Source organism: Narcine bancroftii, chromosome 12 (genome assembly GCF_036971445.1).
Source record: "Narcine bancroftii isolate sNarBan1 chromosome 12, sNarBan1.hap1, whole genome shotgun sequence".
NCBI lineage: Eukaryota > Metazoa > Chordata > Chondrichthyes > Torpediniformes > Narcinidae > Narcine > Narcine bancroftii.
Genome location: NC_091480.1, coordinates 5,732,172 through 5,752,785, shown reverse-complemented (window position 1 = coordinate 5,752,785; position 20,614 = coordinate 5,732,172). Strand labels below are relative to the sequence as shown.

Below are 20,614 nucleotides of genomic sequence, written 5' to 3'. Positions count from 1 at the left end.
CCCAATATTTGACCTAGCTTTTAATTGTCCTTCCTAATGTCGTCAAGTTTATTGTCATCTGATTGTATGAGTACAAGCCGACAAAACAATGTTCTCCAGTCCATGGTGCAGAACACGCAGATACACAACCGAACATAACGCACATACAGAAAAACAATACGTATGCAGGAAAAGTATTTATATATACAAGTTGATAAATAAATATTCTTTCGGAAATTTGAGTCTCAATGGATCTTAGGCGTGTTTTTCAATGTGATTTCACTCCTGTACAGCATCATTAACTATAAATGGCTAAAATGCTCAGAGCAGAAACCTCCATTGAAATGTTCTGTCCTTCTGTTCAAGGTTGTAATATTTTTTCTCATGTCCATGTCTTCTAGAATTCCCGTGATCCTGGTGGGTAATAAATCAGACCTGCAGGGAACCAGCTCCATGGAAATGATCCTTCCCATCATGAACCAGTTCACTGAAATTGAGACCTGTGTGGAGGTGAGACCAACAGATTGGTGTGACTGGCATGTTAGATTTTCCTTTTATTATCAAGTAATAACAATTAAAAATGTGCCTGACATGATAATCTTCAACTTTTGTCTGCTGTAAGGCAAAGAGTTGCCATGAGCATTGCCCTGTGACCCTTACAATAGGAGAAAGAGAAGCAAAAGAGAGTCCCCTCAGAGTCACTGAGTGATTGTGGCTTCATCTCCAGCATTCCTGCAGCTTCTGCAGCCACTCGGACTCCTGTTCGATCCATCTGCAACCCAAGCTCCAGATCCAAACACAATCAGGAAGCCTTCAGCCCCCGAGGCCCTATGTGAGTCCTTCTTGCTCTCAGCACCCTCTTGAATCCTGGCTCCGATGCCTGCTTCCCTTGAGCTGGTCTCCAGCAGCCCGCAGCCTGATAGTGCTGCAAAGTACGTTTAAATGTTTGTTCTAAGATGCAGTTAGCTTAGACAAGGCTGCCACAGATCCATCCTGTATTGTCCAGAGAAGATTGAGTGCATGTGTGATCTTGAGAGGGTATTTAGGAGACAACACCTTGTTTGGAAGTGGACAGTGCCAACGACTACAGTGGGCAAAGGGTCATGCTTCCATGATGAAGCTTGCTTCATGCTCTTATTTAAACTTACCCACATGTTTCCTGATAGCTTCGTCAACTGGTCCATCCTGAGGAGTAGAATGCAAGTTCACGTCTACAATGACTCCAGATACCCAATACCCCAAACCAGACTACCTCATCTTCACGATGGATGTCCAATCCCTTTATACCTCTAGCCCTCACACAGAAGGTCTGAAAGCACTTTGCTTCTTCCTGGACCAAAGACCTGGCCAGTCACCCTCTAACACCACCCTCCTCTGCCTGGCAGACCTTGTCCTCACTCTAAATAACTTCTCCTTCAACTCATCTCACTTCCACCATATCAAAGGAGTAGCCATGGGTACCTGCATGAGTCCCAGCTACACCTGCCTGTGGGCTTTGTGGAGCAATCCATGCTGCAAGCCTACACAGGCAAGACCCTTCACCTCTTCCTCTGGAATATCGATGACTAAAATTGGGCTGCCTCATGCACCCACAATGAGCTTGTCAACTTCATCCACTTCGTGGCCAACTTTCAGCCCAATCTCAACCACATCCTGGTCCATCTCTGAAACACTACCCCCTTCCTGGATTTGTCTCCATCTCGTGAGACGAGCTTTCCACTGACATATTTTACAAATCCACCAACTCCCACAACCAGCTTGACTTCACTTCCTCGCACCCAGCCCCCTGCAAGGATTCCATCCCCTTCTCTCAATTCTCTGTCTCTGCCACATCTGTTCCCAAGATGAAGTTTTCCAGTCCAGAGCTTCTGAAATGTCTGCTGCCTTCTTCAAACAAGGCTTCTCCTCCACCATTATCAATTCACCCTCACCCGCATCTCCCCCATTTCCCACTCATCTGTCCTGGCCCCCTCTGCCACCAGAATCCCCTCATCCTCACCTACCACCCCACCAGCCTCTGCTTCCAACACATCATGTGCCGGAATTTCTGGCACTTACTACAAGATTCAACCACCAGACATGTCTTTCCCACTTCTCTCCTCTTGGCCTTCCGCAGGGACTGCACCCCCCACGATTCCTTCATGCACTCAGCCCTCCCCACCCAGGAGGTGCAACATTTGTGCCTGCCTCTCCCCCCTCACCATAGTCTGGGGCTCCAACACAGGCCTTTCACATGAAGAAACACTTGTACATCCAGATTTACTGTATCTGGTGCACCCTTTGATATTCTCTACATCGGAGAGACCAGTCACAGACTGAGAGGTCATTTCACTCAGCATCTCTGCTCTGTTTTCAACCACAGTAACCTCCCAGTGGTCAACCACTTAATTCTGGGTTGCACTCCCGCATTCACATGTCTGTCCATGGCCTTGTGTACTCTCCCACCCTGACCACCCACGGATTAGAGGAACAACACCTTGTTTTCTGTCTGGGCACTCTCCAGCCACATGGCATGAACCCTGCTCACCTTTCCCCTCCTCCCTTTTTCAGTCTTTCCAGTTCTTTCACCGACACAGCCCTGCTATCCCCTCTCCTCTCCCCACCCCCTCATTGCTGCCATCCCCTTCCTCCTTTCTCCACCTATCATATCCTGCCTTACCACCCCTCTTCCCCCCCACCCCCCCACCCCCACCCTTTTGTTGGGACGCTTACTGGCATTTTCTCATCCCTTGATGAAGCCCAGAACATCGGTTCTGTATCTTTGCCTTTGCTACTAAAGGACTCTGTTTGACCTGCTGAGCTTCTCCAGCATTTTATGTTTTTACTCCAACCGCGGTGCCTACAGAATTCTGTGATTTATTGGGTTCTAACCTTGGCTATGGTATCTGTTAGACTGCTGCACTGAATACGGTCTTTAAACCAGCATTGGCTGAGTCTGCGGGGAAAACATGGCCTTTCTTCCTATCTCCTCCTGTTCTCAAGCACTCCCACTCCTGCCTGTCTCTCAGCTTGTCCTGCTTTATGCTTTGCAGTGTTCAGCGAAGAACCTGAAGAATATTTCTGAGCTCTTCTTCTATGCACAGAAGGCTGTCTTGCACCCAACAGCACCACTGTACAGCCCAGAGGATAAACAGGTAAGGGAATGCCATCTTACTTTGAACACGAGCACACAGAGACAGTATTGGCTGGGGGAGGGGTCCAGACCAACAAAAAGTGTTAATTGGATATGATAAGGGGAGATGTGAGAATTGATCTTGTCCCTGTGAAAGGAGACAATGAAAAAGGAGAAAGAGAGCTGAAGGAAGGTGATAGGGGAAAAAGTTGGGGGGGGGGGGGCGGAGTGGTTAATGAAAGCCAGAGGTCGATATTAATGGCATCCAGTTGGAGGGTGCCCAGGTGGAAGATGAGGTGTCGTATCTCCAATTTGCAGGTGGTCTTGGTCTGGCAGTGCATGAGACCATGGACAGACGTGTCGGCAAGGGGATGGGATGGAGAATTGAAATGGGTGGCCATTGGGAGATCCACGCTGTTGCGGCAGTCAGAACTAAGGCGCTCAACAAAGGGATCTCCCAAATTCCGCCCAGTCTCTCCGATGTAGAGGAGACCACATTTCCGCTTCCATGTCTTAAGGTCTAACTCTTCCCTGTTGACCAAGTTCACATGCTGGGCTAGTCCCATTTCCCTGCATTTGGTCCATAAGCCCTTTCTTCCTCTCCTGTCTCAGGGCTGCAGTTGAGTTTCAGAACTCCTCCTAAATTCTGATGACAGGAAAATGAGATGGGGAGGAGGCAGGAAACTGAGCCCAAAACTTAGATTGCTATCTGGAAAAATCATCCAGTCCACTGGTTCTTAACCTTTTGCTTTTCACTCACATACTAACATAATTCCTTACTAACCACAGAGCAGCTGTGGCATAGGATGGCATATGAAAATGCTGTCCCCACAGTCTGGTCTGATAAAGGAAAGAGAAGGTGGGCAATGTTATAGAGGGGGATGGGTCAGTTGGTGATTGGTGAGCAAGGAGTGGTGTAGGATGATAGACAGGTGAGGCCAAGTGGGGAGTAGGGAAAGTGGGGTTGGGAGGCAGGAGAATGATGGGTGGAAGTAAACAAAGGGGAGACGTGGTGGATGGAACTGGGGTTTTGGGGGGGTGGGGTGTGAAAGTGGAAAACAGCTGAAGGATTGTGGAGCCATATAAGGGAGGGATGATGGCCAGAGGGTTGGGGAAGGGGAAAGGAACTCTGTAACGTCTGGGGGTGTGGGAGAACCTACCGTATATACTCGTGTAAGAGTCGATCCCCTGATTTTTGGCCCAAAGATTGTGTGTTTTCCATATAAAATAATATTTTTGGCCCTGACTGCCCACCCAACTGAGCTCCCAACGACATGACTGTGGATCCTCGCCATGACTGCCTCATCTCCGGAGCTCTCAATGCCCGGCCACACACCCACCAGAGATCCTGATGTCCTGAATGCTGACTGCCACCTGGTCCCGGCTGCCCTCCCATCCAAGCTCCTGATGCCCCAATGCTGGCTGCCAGCTGGTCCCTGCCATCCGAGCTCCTGATGCTACAACCACCCTCCCACTGGAGACCCTGAGTGCAGACTGCTATCTGGTCTTGCCCACTGACTTCTAACGCCTTGGCGCCCATCCTTCTGAGCTCCTGATGCCCCGAATGCTGACTGCTACCCGGTCCTGGCCATCCAAGCTCCTGACGCCTTGAATGACGCAAGTACTTGCCACAGTCAAAAGTATATAAGGAAACCTGTGATGAGAAGGAGAGAGAGAGAGAGGGGGAGGGGGGTGCTGAGTTGGATGAGGTTACTTGAGTGTGGAGAATACACAGATTTTGCCATTAGGCTGTGGCCTATGAGAAGGCAACTCTTTCTTACCACCTCCGAACAGTTCCGGACGGGCAATAACTCCTGGCCCTTCCTGCCACATTTGCGCCTCTATGACAAGTTCCCTTGAAAAGATCTTTCACTTGAGATGAATTTGTGAATCTTTATTGGGGGAAATCTCAAAGTGCTGAAGGATGGGAGAGGGAAGAAAATTGTGGGAGAGATCGAGCACAGTTGGTCAGCACAGGTCTGAGTTGCTAATTATCTTCATGAAGCCTGTGTAGGGTTTAATGTGCCACTCGCCAGTGCCTTGAATGCCTTAACCTGGGAGTAGGTTTTGGAGATCAGCCCTGGTTGTCTGACTGATCAAACTACATATATTTTAGTTGAAGCCTTCATGTGTTCAAGCCCTGACACGGATTTTCAACATCTCCGACCAGGACAATGACGGAATCCTTAGCGATGCAGAGATGAATTTTTTTCAGGTAATTTTCTTGTTTGTTTGGGTCGAGGACCAGTGAGAAAGTTCATATAGCAGGCAATGCAGCTTGTCTACCCATCTGCAGTGCAGCAATGAAAACAGGCAGCAATCAGTCAGAACAGAGTAAGGGAAACATTGTGGTAATTTCATAAATATTGTACAAATACACTGAAATCCTCGATTGCCACAAGTTACAAGATAAAAAAACCTAGATAATATATATGCAGGAAATCCCTGTCATCCAGAGTTCAAGCAACCAGCAAAATAACTGGAAAATAAATAGGTTTAAAATTGGCGCTTAGTTTGCGATTAGTTTGCCAATCATGCACTCTCAAGCAACTAGCTTTAAATGGCCTGTTAAAGGAGCTGATGGTGTTTTATTTTAAAAGCCTGCAAACAGGGGTCTGTGCCCAAGATAGTGGCGCCTGTGCTTGGCAGCAGCTGTGAGGGTTGCAGACTCTTGGGGAGCAGCTGACCAACACAGGGCAGCAGAAACAGGGAGAACATTCCCCCCCTCTCCCCCCCCCCCCCCACCAGCCTTCTGTTGAAAAGGAGCAGAGGTGATGAACCTGACAGGAGGGTAACCACTGTGGTGCACCAGCGAGGGGCTCAGCGGCTGTAGGGCCACAAAGGGCTGCAGGCTGCAGGCTGCTAGAGACTGGCTCTTGGGAACCAGGTATCAGAACTGGAATTTAAGAGAGTGCTGAGGGCAAGAAGGGCTCCCAAAGGGCCTCGGGCTCTGAAGGCTTCCTGATTGTGTCAGAGGTTTGAATCTGGAGCTCGGGTTGTCACTGGATTGAACAGAAGCCTGGCTGCAGAGGCTGTGGGAGAGCTGGAGGTGAATCCATGGACCCTCTTTTGCTTTTCTTTCTCTTACTGTAAGGAGCACCGGGCAACACTAATGGCGACTCTGCATTATGCGGGCAAAAGGCAATTTTGTGTAATATTACATTCTATACTGTAACATGACAATAAAGGGATCTGGAATCTTGAACTGTCTTGCCACTAGCCACTAACAGGGACTCTGAGTAAATGCAAGCACCTCGGTCTGAGGCTAGCCATTCTCCATTAAAGAGCACAGACCTCAGGAGCGAGTCCATAGTCAATGTTCACACCACTCTGTTTCTCCTGATGTTTTTTTCATCCAGAAATACTGTTTCAGGAACCCACTATCAACACAAGCTCTAGAGGATGTCAAAACTGTGGTCTGGAAAAACACAACTGATGGAATCCTTGATGACGGACTGACTTTAAACGGTAAACAATTTCTGCAGTAAAACCCACACTGTAAAACCAGTGGTCAGATGTTCAGCTTCCCACCCTCAGGCCTTGCTGGTGTGAGAAGCAGAGGTGACAATTATTTACCTTTAGAATATAGACAGGGCACAGATATAAAGTATAGTCATAGTGGGGTATGGGTTAATAATATAGGATCCCAACATGGACCAGGGGAACACAACGGCTCTAGAGGAGTAGATTTGATTTGTATTTTGGCCTCTACAGGTATTAAAGAGAGGAGTTTTAAAGGGATAGCACAAAGGAGATGGTGGGACAAAGACAGACAGAATGGTAGTCAGGATTGTACATGTGGCAGAGATAGAGTTAATACATATGCTAATGTTCACAGACAGGCTGCAACTCACAGGCTCAGTGATACTTATGCTAATGTTCGCAGACAAGCTGCAACTCACAGGTTAAGTGACAAGAAACACCCCTCCCCAACTTGGTCTCCTGTAAAGCATCCTTTGGGTCAGACAGACATTCGGAATGTTAAAAAAACCACCACTGTAAGGGGAGTTCCAGCTGTAAACGAAGTAAGCTGCTCCAGAATACTAAAGCTGCTTGGCATTTAAATCGTTCAATCAGACTCCAGGCAGCCTTGGAGATCATCACAGAACAGATAGCAATGGCCCTGAATTTAGGGGCTGAAGAAAAACGACAGATACGAGCCACAGTTCAACAAAACCGCCTGGCTCTCGATTATTCGTTGGCTGCTGAAGGCAGCGTTTGTGAAAGACTGGTTAAGGACAATGCTCACAACGGTCAGGCGGTTAAAGACACTTCTTCAGGAGTTCGAAAATCTTCCCATGCCCAGGTTCAGACGGGGCAACCTTGGTCCGGTGTGGGATGAACTAGACTTTTATTGGTAACTGGAGTCTGATACCCACAGCCCTTATAGCAGCTGGACTCGCTATTCTGGCCATTATGGTGCTCCCCTGCCTAAAGACTTGTGTGCAGTGTTTAATTCAACGGGCCCTTCAGCAGGTCACTACAACCCAAATGATGTATGCTTCCCAAACTCTGTCTGATGATGCTGAGGCCGCAGTTCGTTTACTCACTCGCTGGGAAAAGGACCAAGCTTAACAGAACACTACCGAATGGGGATTTACTAAGCGTAGCTAAAGAAAAAAGGTGGATTGTAAGGGATACTGGAATGTGAGGAGTCAAGCAAGTGCTCATTAGAAATGAAGTATTATGGGTTAAATCAGGGTGAAGGGATGCTGAAATGGGAGGAAGGGTTATAAAAGTATAATAAAATAAGGATCTTCAAAACAGGATAGCAAGTAGATAGCTTTTGCAAGTCTTGGGGATTGATTAATGGGTAAAGAACAAAGACATGATATTTCCTGGTCAACAAGTTTGCAGGAAGGCACATAAACTGATAAGAAGTTAGAATCCACGTGGGCAGAATTACCTAATGCTAAACCAATCCAGGAGGCAGAAGAATGTTAGGGGGAAGGTATCTCTGTACTGAAATGAAATGTATAAAAGTTGGGTCAGCCCCAGTATTTGTGTGTATTCCCAGGGTAAGGGGAAGCACCCAACTTTGCATTGTTGTAATAGTAGAATAAAAGTTCTTTGTTCTCAATTTTTGTCTCGAGTGAAATCTGTGAAGGTACATCTGCTTCTCACACTGGTGTTCATGAAGTGAACACACCATGGGTAAAACTCTGCATTCCCTCTCCCAGGTTTCCTGTTCTTGAATATGTTGTTCATCCAGAGAGGAAGGCATGAGACCACCTGGACCGTCCTCCGCAAGTTTGGCTATGACGATAACTTAGAACTGACGGATGACTATCTCCACCCACCGTGAGTATCAAGAGAAACACTGGCAGCAATAGAGCGCCGTTGTCACGTTCCTGAGGTGTCGGCCTTCATTCTAGGGCAGTGTTTCACCAGGTCTCAGCCCCATTTCCATCCGAGTGGGGGTGCTGAAACCTTTCCCCCACCCCCAGTCTCAACTAGAAGGGGATCTGTAAAGCTGCCCTGATAGGCTTAAAGAAATAAACGAAAAACAATTGGTTTAGTGCAAAATACAGTGGAAAACTTAGTTTTACGTGGTATCCTGGCTAGTCAACTGGTATTTAAATACTGAAGGCAGTACAATAAACAAAAATGTAGGGTGTAGTGTTACAGTAAGTTAAAGAGTGCAAGGTACAGAGTTACAAATACAAAGTGCAGGGTATAGAGAAAAGTACAGTTAAACAGAGAGGTCCATTGAAGAGTTTGATAATAGCAAGGAAGAAACTTCCTTTGAATCTGGAGGTTTGCGCTTTCAGTTCTTTACTGACATGAGGGATAAAATAAATGTGCCCTGCATGGATGTGCTTTTTAATTCTTTTTCTTTGGCTTGGCTTCGCGGACGAAGATTTTAATATAGAATGTAGAACACTACAGTACATTACAGGCCCTGGTGGAGCAGACTTAATGGTTGAATGACCTACTTCTGCTTTATTCATTGAACACAATAACACAGTACAGGCCCTTCAGCCCTCAATGTTGTGCTGACCTATATATGCCTACCAAAAAATACTAAACACTCCCTACCTTGTAATCCTCTATTTTTCTTTCATCCATGCGTCTGTGTAAGAGTCTCTTAAACGCCCCTAATGTTTCAGCCTCCATCACCACCATCCCTGACAATTCATTCCAGGCACCCACAACTGTGTTCTTTTTAAAAAAACTTACCCCTGATATCCCCTCCCTGCATTTTGTAGGATACCTGCTGGCACTGTTAGCAGTTTTCCCAAGACAGCAGGAGGGACAGACAGAGTCAGAGGAGGAGAGGCTGTTTGTGTTTTGGCCCGAGCTCCCTCCACAACGGTGCAGTTCTTGCTGCTTTGGGCAGAGCAGTTCCTGTACCACACGGTGATACATTTTGTGAGCTGTTTCTAAGATGCTCTATTTACAAATACTGGAAATACTCAAGCAGCAGATGCAGCATCTGTGGAAGGTGAACCCGATGTAATATTTCAGCTCTGGGTTCTGTCATCAGGACTGGTTAAAGTTCATTCACCTGGAGTGTAACTCTGTTTTTCTCCCTCCACCATTTCTGCACAGGTGAGTTAGCTTCAGCCTTTTCTGGTCCTTTTGATTTCCAGCAGGCTGTGATGTTTGTGTTAACAGCTGGATTAATTACATTCATTTTGTTCTCTGTCCCAGCTGTACATTCTTGGTGTGTCATGAGCCCTTCCCCACTGATACCCGACACATGTTCTGTCCCTCCCTTCATCTGATGGAGTTCCTCTGCTCCTCCCTCTCCACGCTGCCCCCCCCAACAGAGTTCTTCTGTTCCTCCCCTTCCCCCCCCCCCCCGTCAGAGTTCCTCTGCCCCCTACCCCCTTACTAACAGGCCTCAGTCAGGGCTGGAGACCTTTACAGCAGGCTGTGGCTCACCCATCTGACTGTTTTCCTGCAGGCTACGTGTTCCATACGATTGCACAACGGAGCTGAATCAGTGCACCTACCTGTTCCTCCAGCGCCTCTTCGAGAAATACGATGTAGTAAGTGGCTTCATCAAAGGCCTGGTGGGAGGGGAAGGGTATGGTGGGGAGAGGGTGGTGTGGGAATAGGGCAGTACTGTGGGGAGGGTGAATGGTGTGGAGAGGGGGTGATCTTTGGGGAGGGGAGTGTTTGGGGTGGCGATGGTGCCAAGGGGTGGGAGGAGGGTGCCATGGGGAGGGGGTGGTAGGGCCGGGTGTGGTGCTCTGGGTTGTGTGGCCAGCAGTACCTATTTGACCTGTGTTTTCTCTATGCCCAGGACAATGATGGTGTCCTCTCTCCCATTGAGCTGAAGAATTTATTCAGTGTGTTTCCATACTTCCCCTGGGGCCCCGAGGTCTTCAACACAGTGTGCACCGACAAGAGGGGTTGGATCACTCTTCATGGCTATCTCTGCCACTGGACGTAAGCCTTTTCCTGAAACCACAAGTATAAACAGTGATGATATCATTGCTTGAGTGAAGTTGACCAAGGGATATATTACTGCCAGGAATTAAGGATAATTCTCCAGACCCTTGAAATAATCCCACAAGAACTTTCTTACCAGCTGTGAGAGTGAACTGGGCCTTGGCTTAACCTGTCAACTCTCGGTCTTGCACAAGAGGTGCTGGTTTCAATTCTGCATTGACGTTAGGAGTGCTATTGAGCTCACAGGTCTGACAATGACCAACTCTCCCCAATCAATGATCTATCGGGTCAGACACACCCCTCCCATTACTCCATGCCTCTGCCCTGCCTCTGCTTTGTCCAATGTATTTGGGTAGTTGATCTCAGAGGTATTGCCTGAGCTCAGAAAACACTCAGGCTTCAGCATCTGGTTTACCAGAGAAAAAAGGAATTCAGTTCAAGGGGTCTGAATCCAAAGAAGTGCTAAATCGTCCCAGGCTGACACATTAGGAATTGTTTTGTGTAAAGATAAACTTGGACTGTGTGTTCAGAAGCAGGTACAGGACATCACTTACCTCTGTCAGAGTCACAGCAGAAGGAGGTGGTTCGGCCCATTGTGCTGTGCTGGCTTCCCAGACTCTCTCCCGTAGATTCTCCTTTCTTCATTTATCCAGATTTCGTATCTATTGTCAGAGTACAGACAGGACATCACATACAACCCTGAGATTCGTTCTCCTGTGGGCGCAGCAGAATTGGCACTAATTGGTAGTGCAAAAAAAACTCTACACAGCGAACACATGTAAACAAATAAAGAAATGTAAATAACTGCAATACAAACATGAAAAAACAATCAAGTGCAAGAATCCTTAAATGAGTCCCTGATTGAGTTTGTCGTTGAGGGGTCTGATGGTGGAGGGGGAGCAGCTGTTCCTGAACCTGGTGGTGCGAGTCTTGTGGCACCGAGACCTCTTTCCTGATGGCAGCAGCAAGAACAGAGCGTATGCTGGTTGGGGTGGATCCTTCGTGCTCTCCAACGGCAGCGTTCCCTGTAGATGTTCTCTATGGTGGGGAGGGTTTTGCCTGTGATGCCCTGGGCTGTGTCCACTGCATTTTGCAGGGCTTTATCCTCAGGTATATTGATGGTCAGCACACTTTACCCCTCACATCTGTAGAAATTTGTCAGTTCACCTTTTGAAAATTCCCACTGAATCCCTCAATTTCTCGATGTTGTGCTGACCTATATATTCCTACTAAAAAATACTAAACACTCCCTACCTCGTAATCTTCTATTTTTCTTTCATCCATGTGCTTGTTTAAGAGTCTCCTAAATACCCCTAATGTTTCGGTCTCCATCACCACCCATGGTAAGGGATTTCAGGCACCCACAACTCTGTTTTTTAAAAAAACTTACCCCAGATATCCCCTGGAGCACTCAGGACATTAAATGGATTTCTTCCCTGCTTGCTGTGTAGGGCTGTTGCAACACTCTGATTGTTTCTTCACTTGTATGTTCACCATTAAGGGCTTCCTCCTGTCGATCTGCCGTGACTGATGTTTCCCTGCACAATGTTCACCTTGTTCTGAATTTTCCTTGGCAGGTTCACAGCCTACCTGGATGTTCATCACTGTATCGAGTACCTGGGATACCTAGGCTACACCACTATAATGGAGCAAGAATCCCAAACAGCAGCCATCACAGGTAGGGGAATGGCAGGGGGTTGGGAGACGATGAGGTAGTGAGCAGAGTGTGGAGGGCTCCATGGAGTCCTGATTTGGGGGTGAAGAACAGAAGTTGTGTCCAATTGTTTTCAGAACATCCTCTCCCTAACGTCACCCCCCCCCCCCAACGCCACCCCCTCCTCTCCCTCCCTAATGCCACCCCCCTTCCCTAACACCACCCCCTCCTCTTCCTTCTTGACACCAGCCCTTCGCCTCCCTCCCCGGTGCCAGCAGCCTCTCACCTCCCTCCCCCCCCCGACTCCAGCCACTCACCTCCATCCCCCCCTGACGTCAACCCCCGGCCTCCCTCCCTCCCCAGTGCCACCCCCTGCGCTGGCCCCTCTCCTCCAGAGTGTCCCATAATTCAGGAGACTCTTGCCTATGCTGTGTTGCCAGTCATTCTTCATTGCAAACCCTGTTGTTTCAGTCACTCGGGGAAAGAAACTGGACCTGGAGAAAGGTCAGACCCAGAGAAACGTGTTCCTCTGCAAAGTGATTGGGCCCAAGGGTACTGGGAAAACAGCATTCCTGCAAGCCTTCCTGGGACGCAGCTTAGAGGTAGGTGTACAGAATCCCAAGGTGAGGAATGGTCCTCCACATTAAGGCTCAATAAACCCGTGTGTCATCATCTCTGTACATTTAACTCCCCTATAATGCAGACGATAATCTTGGCTGTGGGTCTGCTCTCCCTTTCTTCTGTTCCACTGCTCCTCATCTGTGCAGGGTTGATTCAAGTCTGGCAAATCAGCTCCAATACCACCCGATTAAAATTCCCACCATTGTTTACATGTCTCTCTGGCCTCATTCTTTTCTGACTTGAGACCTGCCCCAGTACACAAGATCTTTGTTGCACCACTGCCAGTTGCAATGTACTCTGGTCTTGTCGTCTGAAGCTACTCTATCTCTAACTCGCCTGGTCAGAGGCACCATTTTCCACAAACCTTTGGTCCCCCAGCTAACCTCTTCCTTGTGGTAGGGGGACACACTTATTTCAAGCTTCTGTGGGACCTTTTCCCAAGCCGAAGGTACTGACCTTCATTGGCTCTGCATTGGACATTCCTGCCTTCCACAAGCACCATTTGAACTGAGTGGTTCAGGAGAGGTGTGTGGTAGCGAGACAGCATTGCCCATGTGGTTCAACCTGCAACATTGTTGCTGCCTTCTCTGCATGGGAGACTGGGAAGTCGCTCTGCAGAATCCACAGGAGTCATCTCCTGCATCTGGTGCTCGCACTATAGCCTTCTCTACATTGGAGAGACTGGCCACAGACTGGGAGATCGCTTTGCTGAGCATCTTCGCTCTGTCCTCATCAGTGACAGGGATCTCCCAATGATCAACCACTTCATTTCTGCACCCCAATCACATCTGTCCATGGCCTCGTATTCTATCCAACCAAGACCACCCATAAATTGGAGGAACACTTGATTTTCCATTTGGGGACTCTCCAACTGGATGGCATTAACATCAACTTCATTCTCACTCCCTTCAGTTACCTTTTGACTTCTTTTCTCCAGCTCTCCACCCCCATCCCTCTCCATTCACAGTCATCCCTCCTCCCACTGCTTGCTGCTGTGCCCTCCGCTTATCAGCCTATTACCTCCTGCCTTTGGGACTGTGCTCCTCCCCTCCTACCATTTTGTTGGGTGCCTGTCTACATTTTTTCATTCCTTGATGAAGGGCTCAAGCCCGAATCGTTGTTATGTATCTATCTTTTCTATATAAAGTACAGGTACTCCCTGACTTGCATCCATCCACACATAAGACTGATTTTGTTTTTAAAAAATAAGAAAAAATATAAAATTTACACTGTTTATGTTGTATTTGACAAACTATAACAGGGATAGAGGGCACATAAGAGCCAAAATGCGCATTTTTACCTTGTTAGTAGGTGTCCCGGCGTCTGTAGGCTGGGCGCGGCCATCTTGATTCCTGTGCGTATGCACGAGTCTTCGGTTGGCGCATGCGAGATGGGTTTATGTACCGGAGTTCAGTTGGCACACCAGTGAGAATTAAGGGTGCAAATTCAATATCGTCAGGGTGCTGAACTCTCGCACTGTTTGACCTAATGAGTTTCTCCAGCATTGTTTTGACAGTGATGTTACCTCACAGGTGCTCGTTGCTTTGTTTCAGCTGCAGAGCAAGATGGGTGGAGATCTCTGCGACTTTACAATCAACACGGTTCAAATCAATGACCAGGACAAGTATTTAATTGTGAGAACAGAGCAGTCAGCTCCAGTCTTTAGAATAAAGGGGTGATGTACGATTGATGTTGAAGCAGCAAAGCTTCCTGCCATCAACGTTGTCTCTGTAAATATAAGTTGGAACTATCTAGTCCGGCACTCTTGTATAGAAATGACCCCCCTGAGCAAGACTGTTCTTTCTCAGTACAGACATGGCCCAGGTGACGCAAGAGTCTCAAGAACTCTGTGACCAAAAGTTTCTGTCGATCAGAAACCTTGCTTTTGCTACAGCACAGAAACAGGCCCTTTCGGCCCTTCAAGTCTGCGCCGAACCATTTTTGTGCCTAATCCCACTGACCTGTACCCAGGCTATAAGCCCTCCATACCTCTCCCATCCATGTACATGTCCAAATTCTTCTTAAATGTTAGTTAAGATCTTGGGTCATTTTAGATCTTAGTTCAGAAGTACAAATCTATATTACAAATTCAAAACATACAGACCACAGAATGTCGGACTCGAGAGTTTAAACCCCATGTTAGTGCTTTCTCAAACTCTGTCTATGTGTGTGTCTTTCTGTGAGGGGTATATGTGCGTGCACTCACTCACCCAACTTGTGTGTGTGTCCTCTTGTATAAGCCTCATCTCTCTGCTTCTAGCTGGCACAGTACCCCTTCATTGTCAATGTGTGCTCACTGGTTCCTCTCTGTTGCAGCTACACGAGGTGGATGTTGATACCGAGTTTCTTAAGGCCTCCAATGCTGTCTGCGATGTTGCCTGCCTGATGTACGATATCACGGATGCCAAATCCTTCAACTACTGTGCTGGAATATATAAGGTAAGCTGGTGGTGCAGTCTGTCAGACACAAGCCACAGAAAGGTTTGAAGACTGTTGGGCTTGGCAGAAGGTATGAACTCCAGAACTGGAGGCCCATCCTTCACAGACCCAAGTAGGAAACAGCTGACGTGCTGACTTGTGAAGCTCTGGTGTGACTTCAGAATCAGAATTTATTGTTATGAACATGTCATGAAATTCGTTGTTTTGCGGCAACGTCACAGGGAAGACGTTTCTGTAAACCTCCTTACAAAATAAATAAAAATAGTGGAAGAAAAATCAAAGTGAGGCAGTGCCTGTGGTTCATTCATTCAGGAATCTGACGCAGTGGGGAAGAAGCTGTTCTTGTGCCGTTGAATGCTTGTCTTCAAGGTCCTGTATCTTTTACCCGATAGTAGCAGAGTGAAGAGGGTGCTGAGGGTCTTTGTGGATCGAGGCTGCTTTTTTAAGACACTGCCTCATGTGGATGTCCTCGATGGGGTGAGGTCTGGAGCCTGTGATGTCACAGGCTGAGTTAACACTCTGGAGTTTATTCCTGTCCTGAGCATTGGCACCTCCATACCATACAGTGATGCAACCAGCCAGAATGCTCTCCACAGTACATCTGTAGAAGTGTTTGAGTCTTCAGTGACGTACCAAATCATCTCAAACTCCTCAAAGTCTAGCCCCTGGTGAGCCTTCTTTGTGATTGCATTGACATGGAGGCTCCAGGACAGATCTTTGGAGATGTTGGCACCCAAAAATTTGAAGCTCTTGACCCTCTCCACTGCTAAGCCCTTGATGAGGAATGGATTGTGTTCTGGTTTCCTGCTTCGGTCATGTTGAGTGCAAGATTGTTCTGTGGGAGGAGGTGAGTTACTGTAGTGCATTGGGAGAAGTGACTGCTTATCCAGGGGGCAGGTTTCAGCCCCCTCTGACTTGTGCCTTGCCGTTGGTGGTAGGTTTTAGGGTGTCAAGAGACGAGTCACTGGTCACGGATCCCCAGCCTGACTCGCCAGACATTTGTGTTTGGACAGGAACACTACATGGAGAGCAGAGTGCCCTGTGTGTTTGTAGCATCGAAGGCGGACCTGCCGGAGCAGAAGCAGGAGCACGGGATCACGCCAGTGGAGTTCTGCTACAAGCATCGGCTCCCAGCACCTTTCCACTTCAGCAGTAATGACACGGCATCTACCTCGCAGATCTACTCCCGGCTGGCGCTCGTGGCCGCAATCCCGTGAGTATCCCAGGGTATTCCCCACCTTAACATGACCTTCTGTCAGTGCTGGAGTTCTTGGTTCTCCTGGAAGTGGAAAGGCCTCAAGAAAGGCAGGTTAGCTGGTTGAAGAATGAAAGGGCTGGGTGGAGTGGAGGTGGAGAAGACATTTCCAGTACCTCCTTTGGATGCTGTGAGACCAGCTGAGTTCCTCCAGCATCAGTGAAATTGGAGGAACAACACCTCATATTCCATCTGCATTAGCCCCCCCCCCATTTTTCCCTGTCACCTTTTCTCTCGGTCTCTCTCCCCCTCCCCTTTTCCCTCTGTCTTCCTTCGCAGAGCCAAAAACAACCTTCCAGCGGTTCTCACTTTTTCTCTCCTGTCCTCTTATCCAATAACACTTTTTGCTTTGTACTCCATCTTCAGCCATTCCACCCTATTCATCAGCTTTTTAATTCAGACACCTGTCTGCTTTTTACTCACACCTCAATGAATGTCTCAGGCCTGAAACGTCGATAACATATCTTTACCTCCAATGGTCTCTGAGATCCTCCAGCTTTTCTGTCTTTTTATCAGGACTAGGCAGAGCCTCAGAATAAAAAGTTTCAGGGAATGAGGGATATGGATCAGGTCAGCAATTTGGGCATCGTGCTTGCAGACATGATGGGCCGAAAGGGCTCCAGATATAAAATGAACCAGCAGGATTTAGCAGATGGAGCATAGGATGGGGAGGTGATAGAATGTGGGAATAGACTGACAAGCCAGCATAGGCTGGGAGGGTCCAGTGTCCTGTGATAATGATTCTCCCTCTCTCCTTCACAGGGACCTGAATGAAGCAGAGCTCAGTGCCTCGTCCTTCTGGCTGCGGGTCACACTGGGAGCCACCATCACCACATTCCTTGCTCTTGCCCTCTACAAAGCCCTGGTCAGGCACAAATAGCAGTACACTGTGGAGAGGCTGGGTGGCCTGGAGGTGGAGCTCTGCGAGGAGGGTGGCCTGGAGGTGGAGCTCTGCGAGGACGGGGGCCTGGAGGTGGAGCTCTGTGAAGAGGACAGATATGCCTGCTGTTGTGACTGAGCTGAGGGAGGAAGGACTGGAGGAGCTGCCTGTGGTGCCAGATGTAGAGTGTCTCTTCCTCATACCAGCTGCTCACGGTAGCCACCGCCAGGGTTGACCAGTTGGATGAGGTGACCTACTCTCCCTCCCTTCCTCTGAGCACCTTCCTGCCTCAGGGTTTGGCTCATCCTCTTGTTCTGTACCTCCATGTCACGAGTCTCGCACCAGGCAACTGGTTAGATGGCTATTTTTCCCAGTGATCTATTTTTATAAAAAAAAACATTATTTTAGTATCAGCATGGTTGAGTGTAAAGTCCCTCTCTGTGTCAGGGGCCCTTCAGGAACACCTGAGAAACTAAATGATTCTCACTATTTTTATACATCTCAGTGTAAGTAGTTTGCTGTGTACTTCTCATGTCCTTTTTCAACATTGTGTATGCTTGGGTCTTTCAGAGAGAGCTCCCCACGTACTGGAGAGAGATGCCTCCCTGCGTACTGCAGGAAGAGTGAGGACATATCCCTCTGTATCAGAGAGTGAACGGCACCCTCCTACCAGAGAATGAGATTCCCCCAGTTTAATAGTGTTTCCCCACTCCCATTTTGGAGCCATGTTCCAAGTCCCAAAAGCAGCTGCCTTTGGCCACTGTGGGACCTTAGTACAGTTTATAATCTCGCTGTCTCCGGTAAAATGGCAGTCCCCTTTAGCATGATGTCATTTGCCATTTGAACCTCCTTGTGTGATGTCAGCAACTTGCCTCCAAAACTCTGAGCGTCAGATACAAGAGGCACTTGTTTCATATTTTGTGTCTTCTAGACACTGGGGGTTGTCTGGATGATGTTAGCAGTTCTGCCCTCACTCTCATGACCCCCTTAACCATCGACCTTTCCTGATCCATGACTTGGCCTTTACAAGTAGTTCACTGAGGTCTTTCAACCCTGTGGTTGTTCTTCCTAGTGAGCCAAACGTCAATTCTATTTGGATTAGTAAATGTATTGTAAGCTGACAGGAGAAGACACTGTTACCTGCTTGTTGCACCAAGTCACTTGCTAAATACACCTAGTCCTGACCATACTTGTTAAAAAATATTTTTTTAACTGTAGTTTTGTTTAACTATTCTAGGATGTACATTTTTGATTCAAAAGAAATTAATATATAAATTGGCTGTAGACCAGAGACTGAACTTTGAAGTTCCTGGTCAGTGTTAGTTCCTCGTAATAATGTTCAAGGTCAGGCCAAAAGCTCTCACCTGAGTGTTTTCTCTAATTTTTCAATGCCCAATGTGTGACAGGTCAGCTTCCCTTCCCAGCTCCTGTTTACTAGTTGGCTTTGTTGCTTGCTACCCAGACCTTACCCACCATCATGCCTTAAAGCAATTAAAGCCTCTCTACTTGCTCAGTGAAACGAGTGTGGGGGAGGCCCGATTCACTGTCTGGAGCCTCAGTGCCATGCAAGTTGTAACAAGCTGAATGATTAATTCTCCTGCCTCCACTTCTAACATCGCACTGCCTTGTTATCGCTCAGTACAGCAGGTCCCAGTACAAGCTGTCGGGATTCCAGCCTGTGGACCAGGGAGAAGGTCAGTCAGAAGCCGGTGTTCGGAGCTGTCACTCTACTGTGTTTAGAAATGTTTCTGAGTTTTAATGGACTTTGTTCCTGTTCTCTGATGGAATTAGAAATGTATTTCTCAAATGTTATCGTTTGACGGATTACTGTGGAGTTGCAGCATGGTGAGGTTTGAATTGTAGGGGAATGAAGGGTCACATCTGAGAGGCAGTTAGACACAAGAACAGGGATGGAGGGACATCATCGATACAGACACAGTGTGCTGAAGGGCCTGTTTATATTGCCTCTCCCCACCGTTCCTTTCCAATAATGTTCATCCGCTGTGTGCCTGTCGATATCCCACTGCAATGTATTTTCCTTGGAATTCATGTTAATGCCAAGTTTTTTCACCTGCAAATCCCCAGTCAGATCATGAACATAAGAACAAAAGGAGCACTGGCCCCACCACCAAATCTGAAGAGCACCACTCTTCACATTCCTGCAGTTTGGAGATCACCCATTCAGTGGGACCCCTCGGAAAGGCAATTTGGTTTCCATGTACTTCACTGGCACTGACCAGTGCTGGAGTCTCTTCAATAGCCTTTGTACACCAACATCATTAACCAGAACCAAGCTACCAGCATACCTCCTGATTTTTCACTAACCACCTTGGTATTTACAAACAAGCCTTTTCTGCTTTATAATCCTGTAATCCAGAGAGCTTGATTTTGTTTGGTCAGTAATTATTGATGTTGAGTACTGGCATGTGGTCAGTGTGGGAGACTTGATTAGATTAGACTGACCCTTGTCCCCAAGGCTCTGGGCCAATTACAACTTGCTTTAACTTTCCCTTTGGTTAAACATTAAACGACAGATTATAGTTTAGCCAGTGGGCATTGATGGTGCGTGCACTACGTGTTCTGGCATTGCTTCTTGGTAGAGGATCTGAGGTAAAATTAAACTGAAGAGATTTAAATGATGTTACCTAAGCCACACTCCCTCATTTTCTCCAGATCCAGGGTGCAGCCACTCACCCCACCCCCAGTTATGCCTGCCTTTGAGTCAGCTCAAAGCTGACATGTCACTTTGCGTGGTTCCGCCAGAAACCTCAGCAACAGCTGACCGTTCTGAACGAGAAAGGTTCGACCACATCACTCTGCAAAGTGGTGGGAACCAGATTCAATGGGCAGTTCTGAAAGAAACTGTTCACATTGTCATGGGGAAAGAGGTGGAGGGTGGCAGCAGTTGGACTGTCCTCGAAGGCTGCTTTGGGCTCCAGAGTACAACAGCACAGTACAGGCCCTTCAGCCCTCGATGTTGTGACAACCTATATATTCCTTTAAAAAAAAAGTACAAATTCCCTCCCTACCTCGTAACCGTCTATTTTTCTTCCATCCATGTGTCTGAGCCTCTTAAATGTCCCCAATGTTTCAGCCTCCACCAACATCCCTGGCAATGCATTCCAGGCACCCACAGCTCTCTGTGTAAAAATCTTAACCCTGATATCTCCCCTGAACTTTCCTCCCTTCACTTTGTTCTCATGTTCTCTGGTGTTTGCTGATCCTGCCCTGGGAAACAGGTGCTGGCCATTCATCCTAACTATTCCTCTCAGA

General features: G+C 47.7%; 1 protein-coding gene and 1 long non-coding RNA gene across 4 annotated transcripts in view; one reads left to right on the top strand and one right to left on the bottom strand.

Moving 5' to 3' along the window:
- The window catches only part of LOC138747065 (mitochondrial Rho GTPase 2-like), a 47,635-nt gene extending 27,749 nt beyond the window's left edge, over positions 1-19,886 (top strand). For 2 of the 3 annotated variants that reach the window (XM_069905982.1, XM_069905980.1), the window contains exons 7-19: positions 381-489; positions 3,012-3,113; positions 5,208-5,306; positions 6,451-6,559; positions 8,272-8,392; positions 10,002-10,086; positions 10,344-10,489; positions 12,070-12,170; positions 12,618-12,748; positions 14,321-14,401; positions 15,084-15,206; positions 16,220-16,419; positions 17,224-19,886. In XM_069905982.1, coding sequence (XP_069762083.1) covers positions 381-489; positions 3,012-3,113; positions 5,208-5,306; positions 6,451-6,559; positions 8,272-8,392; positions 10,002-10,086; positions 10,344-10,489; positions 12,070-12,170; positions 12,618-12,748; positions 14,321-14,401; positions 15,084-15,206; positions 16,220-16,419; positions 17,224-17,341 — 1,525 coding nt within the window. In that variant the 3' untranslated portion in view covers positions 17,342-19,886. The remainder of the gene's footprint in view (positions 1-380; positions 490-3,011; positions 3,114-5,207; positions 5,307-6,450; positions 6,560-8,271; positions 8,393-10,001; positions 10,087-10,343; positions 10,490-12,069; positions 12,171-12,617; positions 12,749-14,320; positions 14,402-15,083; positions 15,207-16,219; positions 16,420-17,223) is intronic. The other variant, XM_069905983.1, reaches the window with a different exon arrangement.
- Positions 4,918-16,640, bottom strand: LOC138747071 (uncharacterized). Its single transcript, XR_011347291.1, has 4 exons — positions 14,068-16,640; positions 11,047-11,154; positions 10,314-10,501; positions 4,918-5,381 (listed from the first exon to the last, which is right to left on the bottom strand). It is a non-coding gene; the product is annotated as an uncharacterized lncRNA (long non-coding RNA).
- Positions 19,887-20,614: the final 728 nt, after the last annotated feature.